The sequence below is a fragment of the Hyperolius riggenbachi genome, chromosome 7, assembly GCF_040937935.1.
Source record: "Hyperolius riggenbachi isolate aHypRig1 chromosome 7, aHypRig1.pri, whole genome shotgun sequence".
Taxonomy (NCBI): Eukaryota; Metazoa; Chordata; class Amphibia; order Anura; family Hyperoliidae; genus Hyperolius; species Hyperolius riggenbachi.
Window position 1 is genome coordinate 12,377,711 of NC_090652.1, and position 15,648 is coordinate 12,393,358.

At 47.0% G+C, this 15,648-nt stretch overlaps 1 protein-coding gene across 4 annotated transcripts in view; it reads right to left on the reverse strand.

The window, feature by feature from the left end:
• Positions 1-15,648, reverse strand: part of C7H16orf96 (chromosome 7 C16orf96 homolog) — a 103,693-nt gene that overhangs the window by 1,598 nt on the left and 86,447 nt on the right. For all 4 annotated transcript variants that reach the window (XM_068243586.1, XM_068243587.1, XM_068243588.1 and 1 more), the window contains exons 12-16: positions 11,946-12,008; positions 8,325-8,408; positions 4,140-4,290; positions 2,422-2,515; positions 847-936 (exon numbers count right to left, since the gene is read on the reverse strand). In XM_068243586.1, the coding sequence (XP_068099687.1) occupies positions 847-936; positions 2,422-2,515; positions 4,140-4,290; positions 8,325-8,408; positions 11,946-12,008 (482 nt within the window). The remainder of the gene's footprint in view (positions 1-846; positions 937-2,421; positions 2,516-4,139; positions 4,291-8,324; positions 8,409-11,945; positions 12,009-15,648) is intronic.

Genomic DNA, 15,648 nt, shown 5'->3' on the forward strand with positions numbered 1-15,648 from the left:
TAAGGAAGGGGCAGATCTTTTCTCTGCTGTATTCTGCTCTTCCACTCCCCACCTCCCTTCATCCCTCCTCTCCTCATCACCGATAAAGTATCTACTTTCAATATTTTTTTCGCAGGATCCATTGCTCTACATATAATGTCATTTGGCTCCACAGATTCATTATTGAGTTAGTTCAGTGTCCACTTACTGCTAATAGTTTTGGAAACACAATGTACCCACTCGTAATAGGCTACAGGTGCTCTTCAGGAGTCCCCAGGTGGCGCAAAAACTATACTGTCCCTGGGCGCTGAAAAACCTAGCTACGCCTCTGAATGATGCCAGACCCTTGAGGAGGCGGAGAGACACAGTGGCGTCAGAAACGCCACGGGCCTGAGGGTACACATACAGTTGGGGGAGACCGGCCGGGGGTCCGATAGTCATCGGAAAATCTTAACCAAGATTTTTCCAGCTTTCTGGATTGTTTCCAACGATTCTGCTGGAAGTCAATCGCAGCGATCGATCGGGTGGCACAGATCTCTGCCATATTCGATCATTATGCTAGAATTGGCCAGATATCGATACTGAAGATTGAGTAATTTATGGTCACCCTTACTGTAAATATCTGCACTAACCACAATGGCGATTTCTCAAGATGGCGTGCTAATTCCAACCCTGCCCTGAACTGACAGCTCCCCGTACTGATAACTGCGCAGAAAGGTTCCTTCTTCCATTTAGCTCTATAGGATGTTATAAAATATGCATGTTTACCAAACCTATAGTAATTTCCATGGAGCACAATGTAACCCTGGTATACGCTGAGCACCCCCGCCCACCCACACAGAACAGGCCAGGTATCACTGCACTCACGTGAGCCAGAGGCGCTGGGGGTCCTGAAGTGCGGAGCAGCTGAGCGCGCCCTCTCCACAGGTAACCTGTAGGGCGGCTGTGGGGTTTTCACTGGAAAATAAAGGAGATGGATCATCCAAAGACATGACTATGTACTCTGTACAGTGCTGCAGAAGATGTCAGTGCTATATAAATACATAATAATAATGTGATAGGTCATCAGACTATTACTATGGTAGGATTAGAGTGTGAGCTCCTCTGAGGACAGTCAGTGACATGACTATGTACTCTGTAATGTGCTACAGAAGATGTCAGTGCTATATACATAATAATAATATGGTAGGACATCAGACTATGACTATAGTAGCATTAGAGTGTGAGCTCCTCTGAGGACAGTCAGTGACATGACTATGTACTCTGTAATGTGCTGCAGAAGATGTCACTGCTATATAAATATATAATAGTAATATGGTAGGACATTAGACTATGACTATGGTAGGATTAGATTGTGAGCTCCTCTGAGAGCAGTCAGTGACATGACTATGTACTCTGTAAAGTGCTGCAGAAGATGTCAGTGCTATATAAATACATAATAATAATATGGTAGGACATTACACTATGACTATGGTAGGATTAGACTGTGAGCTCCTCTGAGGACAGTCTTTGACATGGCTATGTACTCTGTAATGTGCTGCAGAAGATGTCAGTGCTATATAAATACATAATAATAATATGGTAGGACATTACACTATGACTATGGTAGGATTAGAGTGTGAGCTCCTCTGAGCACAGTCAGTGACATGACTATGTACTCTGTAAAGTGCTGCAGAAGATGTCAGTGCTATATAAATACATAATAATAATATGGTAGGACATTACACTATGACTATGGTAGGATTAGATTGTGAGCTCCTCTGAGGACAGTCAGTGACATGACTATGTACTCTGTAAAGTGCTGCAGAAGATGTCACTGCTATGTAAATACATAATAATAATATGGTAGGACATTAGACTATGACTATGGTAGGATTAGAGTGTGAGCTCCCCTGAGGACAGTCAGTGACATGTCTATGTACTCTGTAATGTGCTGAAGGAGATGTCAGTGCTATATAAATACATAATAATAATATGGTAGGGCATTCGACTATGACTATGGTAGGATTAGAGTGTGAGCTCCTCTGAGGACAGTCAGTAACATGACTATGTACTCTGTAATGTGCTGCAGAAGATGTTAGTGCTATATAAATACAAAATAATAATTGGTAATATGGTAGGACATCAGTCTATGACAATTGGGTGTTCACTAGAGGGTCTGATACTACTATTAAAACTCAAATACTTTGGTCACAAAATGAGAAGACCGGATTCTTTGGAGAAATCTTCGATGCTTGGAAAAATAGAGGGTAAAAGAAGAAGAGGATGGCAGAGGCTAAGGTGAATATACAGCATATGTGAAGCCATGAAAATGCCTCTGCAACAGCTGAAATAAGCAGTGGCTGACAGAGACATCTGACGTGCAGAAGTACATATAGTCATGTAGAGTCAGAGTTGAGTAAATAAAATGAAATGAGGAGGGATGAGGATGTGGGCGCTCACCTGTGGCATCCTTCTCTGGGTTATTATTGGCATAATTCACGTCCACCCGTCCTTTATACATCATGCCGTCAATCCCCATCAGGTCAAACTCGTTCTGTAAGATGGACACAGAGGAGACTGCTGCACTGACTATCATACAATCTTCAGGAGTATAAGAAGCAAACTGATGGTAAATGACCCTCCCCCAACTGACAGTGGGGCTCTCAGACTACCTGGGGAAACTCTCTGAATACCAAAAGGATGGGGGGTCTTTCTGGTTACCAAACGGGAAAGGGGGGGGGGACTGCCCCCCGCAAAGGGTGATCTCTCTGGCTACCTAAATGGGGGGAACTCTGTAGCTACCAAAAGGAAGGAGCACTAAAGGGGGGGGGGGGGGGGGGTTCTGGCTATCTAAATGGGGGGCTCTCTGACTCCCTAAAGGAAGGGAGGCCTTCCTGGCTACCTAAATGGGGGCTGTCAGGCGACCCCAACAGGAGGGGCTCTCTGACTACTGGGGTGCACCTCTGGCTGCTAGATCCCAAGAGAGCAACTGAGCCTATGGTGGGGGGTTGCAACTGATATACCCTCGCCCTGGGAGATCTAAGGCCTAGAAACGGCCCTGGTATGCATGTTTGGGCAGCTTGAAAATGGACCAATCAAATCCCAACAAGGAATTATTTGTATCTTATTGACCATCCCTACTGGCACACCTGAGGCTCCCCCTAGTGGCTGGTGGCAGTACCCAGCAATTGACCGCAGGTACATCAGTATCAGGCGACTAGGCTGGTACGTTACCTTTAGACCTCCAGGAACATGATGGCTATCACGGTAGAATACCCTACTGCTACTACCAGGAACATGAGGTATAGGTCATCATCACAACAAAAACAAACCTGATTCAATGTCTGCTCAAAATCATTATAAATCCATAATAAGTACATCAAAGAATAAAAGTATGATAGGATTGGTTCAAGATCACAGGAAGAAAAAGTCCTGCAAATCATTCTTTCATGCTTTTCCCGCTATTCTGAAGTAGGCAGGGCCAGATTTGAGGGCAGGCCACATAGGCCATTGCCTAGGGCGCTGGGAAGGCTGGGGCGGCTGCTGCAGTGTCCTATGTGTAGGCTCTCACCCTCGCTGTCCATCCGTCTGCTCCAGCAATTAGCCTGTAAATGCAGCATCCTACTCTTCCCGGGGCAGGTAACCCACGTGACGGGGCACAGGCGTTACCCCAGCAACCAGAGACATGTGTTCATTGGTCCGTAAACACCACATGACGCCCTAGCAACCGTAAAGCCACTCACACATTGCCGCACTCTACTCCTTTAAAAGAAATGACACACGTGTCTGGTTGCTAGGGTAACGGCCGCACACTGTCATATGGGTTACCTGCACCAGAAAGAGTAGGAGCCTGCATATGTCCGGGTGTGTAGGCCTTGGGCGACCCTGGAAGTCGGGGTTTGGTAGAGAGGTTGGTGTTAGGGTTATAGACGGGGAGTTTGTTTTTTGAGGGGGGATAAGGTCAGGTGTCAGGTAAGCCCATATTAACAAGCGGCTATTTTAAATGTACACTTTTAAGCTTTTGTTTACCAAATTGATCTTTATGGATGGTGATTGTAGCTAACAATCGCGTGTTTCCTACTTTCCCCCGACAACCAATCACTTTCCGGTTCATACAAAGCATGAAAATGACACATCAGAAATGACTGATGACCTCATAGGAAGTGGGCGGGGCTTACATTCTTGTACTGGACCTGTCCCGGGTCGCCGTATGGAAAGACGGTGGAGAGGTTCTGGTTGCGCGCGGTCTTCCTGTGCAGGGAGCAGGAGGTGTGGGGTCTCGGGGGATCCATGTATTGGAACTCGGGGTCTGTCATCTGTTGAGGGTCTCTGAAAAATGTGAGGGGTACAGTAAAAAAGCAGAGTGCTGTGGAAGTGTCCACCAACTTATATCTATGTCTGCAGACTGCGATGAAAACATGCATCTAATAGTGTATCAGCTAGAAAACGGCTCTCGTAACATTGATATATGATGCATAGTTTTATTAGGTTTTATTATCAAATCCCATGATAAAGGGATCTATTGCCTGGCCACACACTGTACAGCAATTTTCAATAGATTTCAGCATAAAATTGTCCTCGCGCCGCCAGCACCCGCCAGGCCGCTGCCCAAGTATAATTGTTTCCCCCTCCCCCATGCTCCTGGCCTCCTCCGGTGCTTGGTGTCACCGAGACTGCCGGTACTACGTGACACTGCACATGTTATGGCGTCACAACATATGCCAGCATCACGTGTAACAGGCGCCGGTGACAGCAAGCACTGGAGGAGACCAGCAGCCGTGACGACAAAGGGGTGAGTCTTTAAAGAGACTCTGAAGTCTCTTAAAAATCCTCTTTTTATTACAGAATCCTGTGTCACATTATTGCCCTACCTAAACCGCCGCATCCCCGCCGCTGCAATCTAACTAAATCCCCCCTAACTCGCCAGGGGGCAATCCAGGCAGCGCTTCCGTGTGAGGCGGGGCTATGAGCCGCAGCTCTGCCTCTCAGCGCGTCTGTCAGCCCGGATCGCCGCCTCTCCCCCGCCCCTCTCAGTCTTCCTTCACTGAGAGGGACGGGAGAGAGGCGGAGATGAGCCGCTGATAGACACGTAAGGAGGCAGAGCTGCAGCTCATAGCTCTGCCTCCTACAGCAGCAAAACCCACGACCAAGAAAGCCATGGATTTTGCGGGGGAGAGGGAGGGGGGAGTGTGACGCCGTCGATATGACATATCGAATGCGTCAGGGAGTTACCAACGCTAGTTCTTCGCAAACCAACCAAACTGACAGTTTTTGGTTTAAATACACTTTTTTTTTCCCTTCGCCAAAGGGCTGGAGAAATCTTTTCATGGTCAGCTAATTAGCCTCCTGTTGAAAAGATTCTCTGCCAGCACAGGGGACCCCCTGAGGTGTTTATGACCTCATCCATCAGGTGAAGGGTAGATATCAGTTGACAGAAGCTCATAAATGTTAGCTCCTCTAGACTGCTAGGAACCGATCACAGCAGGGGGTTCTCCCAGGATTACCTCAGCTGAAGGATCAAGGAGATTCCATCTCCCAGCTGACCTTTCTGTGATCTCACAAATATGAAATCCATCTTTTGCCATAAAGATGGCTTTCCAAATAGGCAACGGCCTTAAGAACCCGCTTATTCTGAAATTCGGAACCAACCACATGATTGGATGTTTCTGAATTCAAGGTAAGCCCTGCCAAAGCAGAGATATGCATTTTGGGGTCACCGTTCACTCTAAACCCCCCAAGTTTGGTATCAACGTTCTTGATAAATTCTGACAAACCTAAAAATGTTATTGGATTTAACACAACTTGCACGGTTTGCAGATGAGCACACTTATCATGATTCAGGTAAAATTTTGTCTCTCTGAGAGGGGCAGAGATCTCCTATTCCAAAGAGGTGTGTGATCCACGCCCCCTAACCCCTCCTTGCTGGAGTGGGGGCTATAACCAGACAGAGCCCAGAAAGCTCTGTGTCCTTTACCTTCAATCTGATGCCTAGTAACATCCTGGCAGCCCGCAAGGACTCGGGCAAAACCTCTATCTTTGAACTTTCTAACAAAGGCCTGTTGGCCGCATGGCAACCGCCATTTTGGGACTTTCGCCAAAGACTTGCGATTGCCGCATGGACTACCAATAACGGTATTTGAACTGCATATAATCAGACATTCTGTTCTCTTTTCCTCTCTTCTCTCTGTCAATCAATCTGTTCTAAAATAAGCTGTGTGTATGTAGTTTAGAAATAAACTAACGATTTTATCGTTCAGTCTTGTGCCTGTTCTGGTCCTCTGATTGCTGCTATAATGAATCTGCCCTCTGAAGAGTCAGTCATACTACCGCATTGTTTTATGATTTGCTTATAAATTGTTGATTTGCTAGCTAGGTTGTAAATAACCGTTTCTTCCTTCTAGGATTAGCTAGTACCAGATTTCCTGTGCGAAATCGATAACTTTCGTTTCTCGATTGTAAATACAATTCGAGATTGCATCATATAGGGACCCAGTAACCTTTCTTTAACGTCACATTGCTCACAGTATTTAAGCCGTCGGAAGTGATTATTCCCCGAACGGTGACTTGAGCGTGTTGAACGTGATTGGGCTGGCTACCGTATTATGATAGCGTTGGAGACTGTCCGCTCCATACAACCGGACAGTGGTGGCAGTGTATTTACCAGATTTCCAGCGCGAAATCGATATTTTTAGTTTACCGATTGTATATACAATCAAAATTGTACATGTATGGGCACCTCCAACCAATCTTAACCGTTTACTACGCACACAGTGAATTTGCCTCCAGCAGTCTCTAGTGCATGAGACCTGTATGGCAACAGTGGCCTAGTAATACGGGATTGGTGAGTGATTGTCCCATTACATATTGTCGGCAGCTGCGTGACCAATCTTTATTGTCAGTCTGTTCACCGTACTTCCTGCGTATGCTAACGGGAGCAGATTAGAAGGGATTGGCACGCTCTGTCGCCCTTTTCTTCTTACCTCTGACGATCCAGCAACCGGTCTCGTTGTCCGTCTGCGCCCGTACTTCCTGCGTACGCTAACGGGAGCAGATCTCGACGGGATCGCGGGGCTGGATTGTCACAGGGAGTTAGGGGGGATTTAGTTAGATTACAGAGGCGGGGATGCAGCGTTTTAGTTAGGACAGTGATGTTTCACAGGGTTTTGTAATAAAAAGATGATTTTTAAGAGACTTCAGTGTCTCTTTAAAGTAAACCAGAGATGACGAAACGTAAAAGTTTTATACATACCTGGGGCTTCCACCAGCCCCATCCGCACGGATCGCTCCCACGCCGCCGTCCTCAGCCTTCTCTGTCTTCATTAACGGGTCCCGTAAGTTCGGCCAGTCTGCGCAAACGCAGTGCGCTTCCTCCGTCTCTCTCCCGCGGAGAATAGCACTGCACATGCTCAGACTGGCTGTAGTTTCTGGACCCGGTACCAGTAATACCGACACGCACCTGATCACGCCCTTCCCACCAAGATTTTTCCTCCATTCCCAATCAACCTATTTGACCGATTTTGGATGGAAATCGATTGAAAGACCAATCAGGCGGCCATGCGGCGGCACTGATTCTTTTCCGATTCAATTAAAATATCAAATCGGAAGGTCGTTCAGGGCCACAATATATAATGATGTATGCGCAGCATTAGTGTGTGGGGCTCACTGAGTTCCAATGTGCAGCCAAACACAGATAAGCTCTCCTGGAAAACAAAACGGACTCTCATCAATCCACCATGTGAAGGGCGACAGCGACCCCCATTTCACCTCCCCCTGCATGAGTATCTATGTCCCTGTATTTACACAAATATAAACACTTGGGTCTGTTTCTATTTTTAGAACACACTAGCTCTGTATCTCCATCTTGTGGCCAAAAAGTAAAACCACACCCAAATACCCTATTATACACCATCCCATAGAAAAATGAAATATATTTTCATTATTTTTTAAAAACCCTTGGAGGTGAAGTGGATCAGAACTCTTGCACAGGACAGAAGGAAAACAGAGGGAAATGCTCCCTGTGCGTATTTAGAGAGTTTATCCTGTCTAATTCCCCCTCATCTGTGACTAATCACCAGTGTAATTTGATCTCTCAGCTGTGTCAGCTGGCTACCACGGCAGAGCAGCTAATTTGTGAACACAGGATTGTAACCCTATTTCTGCTTCCATGAAAGCAGGAAGTAGACACACTGCAGTTGTATTGCAGGATTTGTATCAGCTGTAACAAAGAAATGTTTTTCTTTAAAGGTTATTATGCTGTTGCTTATCTTTCAGAGCAGGGAGGAAGTTCTGAGTTCAGGTCCGCTTTAAATGCATCCCTAGGTTATTGTAGTATAAAATGGCATGTCACAGACTCCTCCCCTCACCCGCTGATCTTGTCCATGCTGAAGTCAGTGCTCTGCGGTCGGTTGCGCGGCATCAGCGGGATTGTGCGGACGGTGACCAGGTGCCTGAGAGATAGAAGGAACCTGAATTAGTATTCATGCTGACTCTGCCGCAGAGGCTGCCCTCTCCTATGGGGGTCTTCACCTCAGTCACACCCCCAGACCAGACAACAGGACCGGGGGAGGGGTGGGTCTGCTCCTCTCCCCATCCAGCACCTTCCGTGTCCTCACACCACCTACCTCTCTACAATTCACATCCTTTGAGGCCCACACCATTCGCCTCTACCACCCCCTCCCTGCCATTGTTGCGGTCTTATACCGCCCTCCGGGCTCCACCCCACAATTTCTCGATGACCTTGCCTCCTGGCTCCCTCATATCCTCTCCTCTGACCTCCCCACCATCATCCTTGGGGATTTCAATATTCCCATCGATGAAGCCCAGAGCTCTGCTGTGACCCGGCTACTCACCATTGCCAACTCACTTGGACTTGTACAACACGCCAACACCCCCACTCACACTGCAGGTCACACTCTCGACCTTGTATTCACTAAATCCACCACCATTGCAGACCTTGACATTGCACCCTTTACACCCTCAGACCATCACATTCTCACCTTCAACCTCCTCACGGAAGGCACCTCCAAATTAGCCACCCACCCACCTGGTCGATGGCAGCGAGACCTACGCAAGCTCAACCCTAGTGTCCTTGCTAACCCCCTCCATGCCCTCTCCTCCACTCTCCCCACCCTAACCTGTCCTAATCTTGCTGCAGCTCAGTATCGCCAAACTCTCTCATCAGCCCTAGAGAAAGCTGCTCCACCAATATTTCGCCACAACCGACCCCCTAACCCCCAGCCCTGGCGCACTACCCATATTCGCATCCTCCAGAGGAAAACACGCGCCACTGAACGGAAATGGAGAAAAACTAGACTTAACCAAGATTTCCTACAGTACAAGACCAACCTGCTGCAGTTCCACACTGCCCTTGCTCATGCGAAGCAGGAATACTTTACCAAGCTCATCGGAGCACAAGCTTCCAACCCCCGGCGTCTTTTTGCCACCTTCAACTCCCTGCTTAAACCCACCCCTCCCCCACCCTCCGTTTCCTCCCTCTCTGCCACAGATTTAGCCACCCACTTCACCAACAAAATTGTCTCCATCCGCCAGGAAATATCCAATCTCCAATCTTCACCTCCCACCCCCTCCCAACCAGCTCCTCCTCCACCCTATCCTCCCCTCACATCCTTCACTCCTACTACCACCGAGGAAGTCAACCACCTACTGCAGACTTCCCATACCACTACCTCCCCCCTTGACCCCATCCCTTCGGATTTACTCCAGCCTCACTTGACGGAATTGGCCCCAGTCCTCACTACCCTGTTCAACCTCTCCCTATCCACAGGCACCTTCCCCACAGACTTCAAGCAGGCCATTGTACTACCCCTGCTCAAGAAACCCTCACTCGACCCCTCGCTACCCTCCAACTACCGTCCTATCTCCCTCCTCCCCTTTGCCTCAAAACTCCTTGAGCGTCTGGTTCACAAACGCCTGACCCAGTACCTCAATGCTAACTCACTGCTAGACCCACTCCAATCTGGATTTCGGCCTGCCCACTCAACCGAAACTGCTCTCACCAAAGTGGTCAACGACCTTGCCTTAGCTAAAGCTGAAGGTAAATACTCCATTCTCCTCCTCCTTGACCTGTCAGCAGCTTTTGACACAGTAGATCATCCCCTACTCCTCCAGTCCCTCCAGTCCTTGGGCATTCACAATCTCGCCCTGTCCTGGCTTTCATCCTACCTCTCCAACCGCTCCTTCACGACCACATTCAATGAGTCCTCGTCCACCCCCAACCATCTCTCGGTGGGAGTCCCCCAAGGTTCGGTCCTTGGCCCCCTACTGTTCACCCTATACACATCCTCCATTGGCAAGGTTATCTCCTCCATGGGTTTTAACTACCATCTGTATGCAGATGACACCCAGATCTACCTCCACACCCCTGACATATCCACCACTACCATGGACAAGGTCTCCTCCTGCCTATCCGCCATCTCCTCCTGGATGTCTGCTAGGTTCCTGAAACTAAATCTAGACAAAACGGAATTTATGATCTTCCCACCCCGGCCATCCACGAACCTCCCAGATGTGCATGTCACTGTTAACCACACTACCATTCGCCCTACCTCTCAAGCCCGCTGTCTGGGTGTCACCCTGGACTCCACACTCTCCTTCACTTCCCACATCCAAAACCTCACAAAGTCCTGCAACTTCCACCTTCGTAACATCTGTAAGATTCGCCCTTTCCTGACCTCTGCCACCACCAAACTCCTCATCCATGCCCTCATAATTTCCCGCCTTGACTACTGCAATGCCCTGCTGTCTGGTCTCCCTATGACCCGAACAGCCCCACTGAAGTCCATCATGAATGCGGCAGCCAGAATTATCCACTGCTCCTATCGCTCCACCACGGCAGGTCCCCTCCTAGAATCCCTCCACTGGCTTCCTATCCAGTCCAGAATCAGATTCAAGATACTGTGTCTGACCTACAAATCTGTCCACAAAACCTGTCCAACCTACATTTCCGATCTTACTCAGAGGTACACACCTAGCCGCTCACTCCGCTCTTCCAATGAACTTCGCCTAACCACCCCCCGCATCACCCAGTCCCATGCACGTCTCCAGGACTTCTCAAGAGCTGCTTCAACACTATGGAACTCCCTACCTCCACCCATTAGGGCAGCCCCCTCCTTCAACATCTTCAAGAAAGCCCTCAAAACTCACCTTTTCACTCTGGCCTACTACCCCTCACAGGTGCTCTAAACCTACAGCTGAACTCTGGTCCCCTACCATTCGTGTCCTTACCTCTCCCTCTAGATTGTAAGCCTTTGGGCAGGGTCCTCCTCCCTTTGTGTCCTACCTGATCTGGCACCTCCATTACTGTGAACCCATGCCATGCATTTGAGTGAACCTAACTTGCCTAATCTCCATGCTTCATCCAGTGACTAAGCATTACCTTGTACTAATACTGTGCTGTGTGATCTGGTTTTCTTGTATTCCTGTATTGTCATATTGCTGTATGTCACCCCTAAATATTGTCTGTAACCTAAATTAATGTTCAGCGCTGCGTAATATGTTGGCGCTTTATAAATACAATAAATAATAATAATAATAATAATGCTTAAAGGTGGCCATTGATGGTACAATTTCTATCGAAAAATCGTTCGAAATTCTGATTGGATTGGTTGTAAATAAACACCATTGATGGGAACAATCGATTATGAAAGATTATAAAAATAATCGTCCGATTGGATTTTAGGTCAAACCAAAATTTGGATTTTCTAGTTGGTTGTGATAAATAGAAAGCAAAGATTGGTTCGTTGATGGTGTAGTGAACGATTTTTCTTCCAGTGAAAATTATCTGATCGCTTGAATGATTTTTCGCTATAAATTGGATCATTAGTGGCCACTTTTACTCTGATCGCTGTGGTGATGTCAGCGCAGGAGCAGCAGGACAGATGAAGGGGGAGTGGCCATGGGAAGACCCCGCTGGGCAACATGGGATGAATTAGGGCAGCCTAGCGATGAGGTATTTGTTTACTTACGGCCCCGTCGCCATGGTAACTGGCCGGTCACACGAAATGCATCTGACTCTCTCGAACAGCTTCCTGCGGACAAGCAGATAAGGAACTCTTAGGTTTGGCTTTGGAAGAGAATTCAAGTGCAGCTGTCATGATGCGTACCTGCCATTTTGTCAGCCGTGAAACTCATTCGAGAACACTGAACATAACACTGCTGTTGTCCCGCCTCTATCTTTCATTCATAGCCAAATGTTTGTGCTGGCCCCCAAAATAACAGTAGGTCTGGTTATTCCTTAAGGAGGAACTCCATTGAAAATAATGTAATAAAAAAAGTGCTTCATTTTTACAATTATGTATAAATGATTTAGTTAGTGTTTGCCCATTGTAAAATCTTTTAAATCCCTGATTTTCATTTTGACAATCATCACATGGTCACATTTTTACTGCTGGCACGTAGCTGCTGCGTGCTGTTTTGGCAGTTGGAAACAGCTGTAAACAGCTGTTTCCCACAATGCAACAAGGTTCACAGACAGGAAACTGCCAGGAGTACCACGGTCCTCCGTGTTTCTTGTGGGAGGGGTTTCACCACAATATCAGTCATACAGCGCCCCCTGATGGTCTGTTTGTGAAAAGAAATAGATTTATCATGTAAAAGGGGGTATCAGCTACTGATTGCGATAAAGTTCAATTCTTGTTCGGAGTTTCTCTTTAAAGGACAACTGTAATGAGAGGGATATGGAGGCTGCCATATTTATTTCCTGTTAAGCAATACCGGTTACCTGGCTTCCCAGCTGACCCTCTGCCTCTAATACTTTTAGCCATAGCCCCTGAACAAGCATGCAGCAGATCAGGCGTTTCTGACATTATTGTCAGATCTGACAAGATTAGCTGCATGCTTGTTTCTGGAGTGATTCAGGCACTACTGCAGTCAAATAGATCAGCAGGACTGCCAGGCAACTGGTATTGTTTAATAGGAAATAAATATGGCAGCCTCCATATCCCTCTCATTACAGTTGTCCTTTAATTCATGGTACAATGAGGATCTGACATTAAGGCTGGTTTTACACCTGGCCATTGCACGGTGCAATGCTCCGCCCCCATCACATCGCACCTCAAAACACTTCATTCATATGACCGTGCGGCCGATTGGGTGCTTCTAGTGCAAAACGAAGGGGTAAGAGTGCTAGGCCACATTGCCTTGCCATTGGTAAAACAGGGTAGCGCAACGCACACTTGCAAGGCAAGTGTAAAAGGGGCTTAAAGGGAACCTGTAGTGAGAGGACTACGGAGGCTGCCATCTTCAATCTCTAATAAACAATGCCGGTTGCTGGCTGCTCCGCCTCTAAAGGGCCCCATACACTGGTCGATTTCAGCCATCAATTAATCGATCGATTCTATAGAATCGATCGATCGATTAGAAATCGATTCTATCAAATTCCCCATTCAATCGATTTGCGGCCGATTTCGATCAATTTGATCTATCTGACAGGATGGAAAATGTAGGTCGATCTGCTGCTGGCAGCAGATTGATGGCCCATAGAGATGAATTGGATCTAATGATCCAATAATGCATTTATATCGATTTCCAATAGATTTCAGAATGAAATCTATTGGAAATATGTTCCTAGTGTGTGGCACACATCAGATAGATTCCTGTCAGATTGGACTTGACAGGCATCTGACAGAAATCTATGTGATGGTCGAATCTGATGCTAATTTCTAAGTGTATGGCCACCTTTAGGCCCGGTACACAACATGCAATTATCACTTCAGATCCCACTCCCGATCGAATGATCGGATCTGGGGAAAAATATACAGTCTACTGACTGGCAGCGCCCAATCCCAAGCTCATCGATCTGTTTGCAGCTCGGAAGCAGATTGGACAAGCTGGAAAGTATTGATGGAAATACTGGCTATCGTTCTGTGTGTATCACCCTTCAATTCAAATGATGATCATGTGTTTCTTACTAAGGTGTAACTGGATTAGCTGCATGCTTGTTTCAGGTGTCTACTGCAGACAAAGAATTCAGCAGGACTGCCAGGCAACTGGTATTGTTTAAAAGGAAACAAACAACATGTCAGCCTCCATAATCCTCTCACTTCAGGTGTCCTTTAAGACTGTACCTGTCCTATTAACCAGCAATAAATCAAGAGATATTGGATATACAAGAATGGTCGACATGACTCTGCCCACCATTCTCTGCTAGGAGTAAAGATACATAAATCGTTTGGTTTTATGGCAACACTGTACATCGAGGTGAATTAAGGCCTGGAACCCACTACAAAGCGCTATCGCTAATCGGAATCGCTAGCGTTTTTAATGATTTTGGGAGTGATTTTAAAAAGTGTAAGCTTTTTGCTTACGATTGTGTAGCGATTATCGATTTTAATTCTGATCGGTCCTTTGAATTAATTTTCATTTTTTTACAGTGTGCAGTAATTTAAAAACGCTAGCAAATCGCTCTTTGTAGGTTTTGACGAGCATTTATATACTTTACATTGCAGAAACTCTAACGCAAAAAGCTAACGCTCAAAAATGCTGCATGCTGTTTTGATAATCGTAACCGCTCCAGTGGAATTTGGCCCATCCATTAACATTAGCTGAGCGTTTAGGAAAAGCGCTAGCATTTTGAAAACCTTCGCTCTGAAAAAAATCGCTCTAGTGGGTTCCAGCCCTTTTGGTGAGTGTTGAGACACTAAATGAAAAATGTGGTGGTTCTTCATCAGCTTATCTTGTCTCTGTTTTTTTAGTGTCAAAAACTCTGACATATACCAGGGGGTATCACCCGGAAGTTATTATGATATATTGATGAAATTTTGTCACTGTCATCATTGCTCTCTAAGCCTATGATGTTAAGAACATCAGCTCATTGCGCCAAATTAGGGATGCTCAAATCCGAATCCGGGTGAAACCCGGATAGTTGCTATCCGGATTTCTCCCAGTGAACCTGTGCGGGTGGGCGGGGGGTTCAAGCTTACCTGTCTGACGTCTTCTTCGTCCGTTCCTGGCGCCTCCCACGATGCGTTCCACGCGGCAGTCACGTGACTGCAAACACTTCCTCCTTCCGGGTTGAAGGAGGAAGTGTTTGTAGTCACATGATGCGCGTGGACCGCATCATGAGAGTTGCCGAGGGATGGACGAAGAAGACATCAGACAGGTAAGCTTGACACCCCCCCCCCCCCCCCCCCCGCCCAGGTTTACTGGGAGAAATCTGGATAGCAACTATCCGGGTTTCACCCGGATTCGGATTTGAGCATCCCTACGTCCAATATTCCTTTTACAGATTGCGCTGGAAGTGACTAAAGTGTGAGATGGAAAAGATTGAGGCTTGCAGCTTGATAAAGTTCCTGCATCTGAAGGGTAATAGTGCCGGCAAATTCATGATGAGATGATAACAGTTTGTGGATTGCCCATTTTTTGGCACTATTGTGAAATGGTAAAGGACTTTCTAAAGTGGTCACATGTCCCTCACAGATGGGCCAAGACCTGGAAGACCATCACTGACGGACGATGTGGCCACGGTGAAGAACGTGGGGTGTTTTATCCTGGAAGACAGACGAACAACCATCCCAATGATCATGAATGAAGCTGGCCTCAGTGATGGTAGTGTGTGGACAGTTATTCATGACGAACCGCACATGTCTAAGGTGTCTGTGCGCTGGATGCCACGCCTGCTCACCCCTTCCTGGGAACAAAGCACGCCATGACCTTTCAAGACAGATGGTG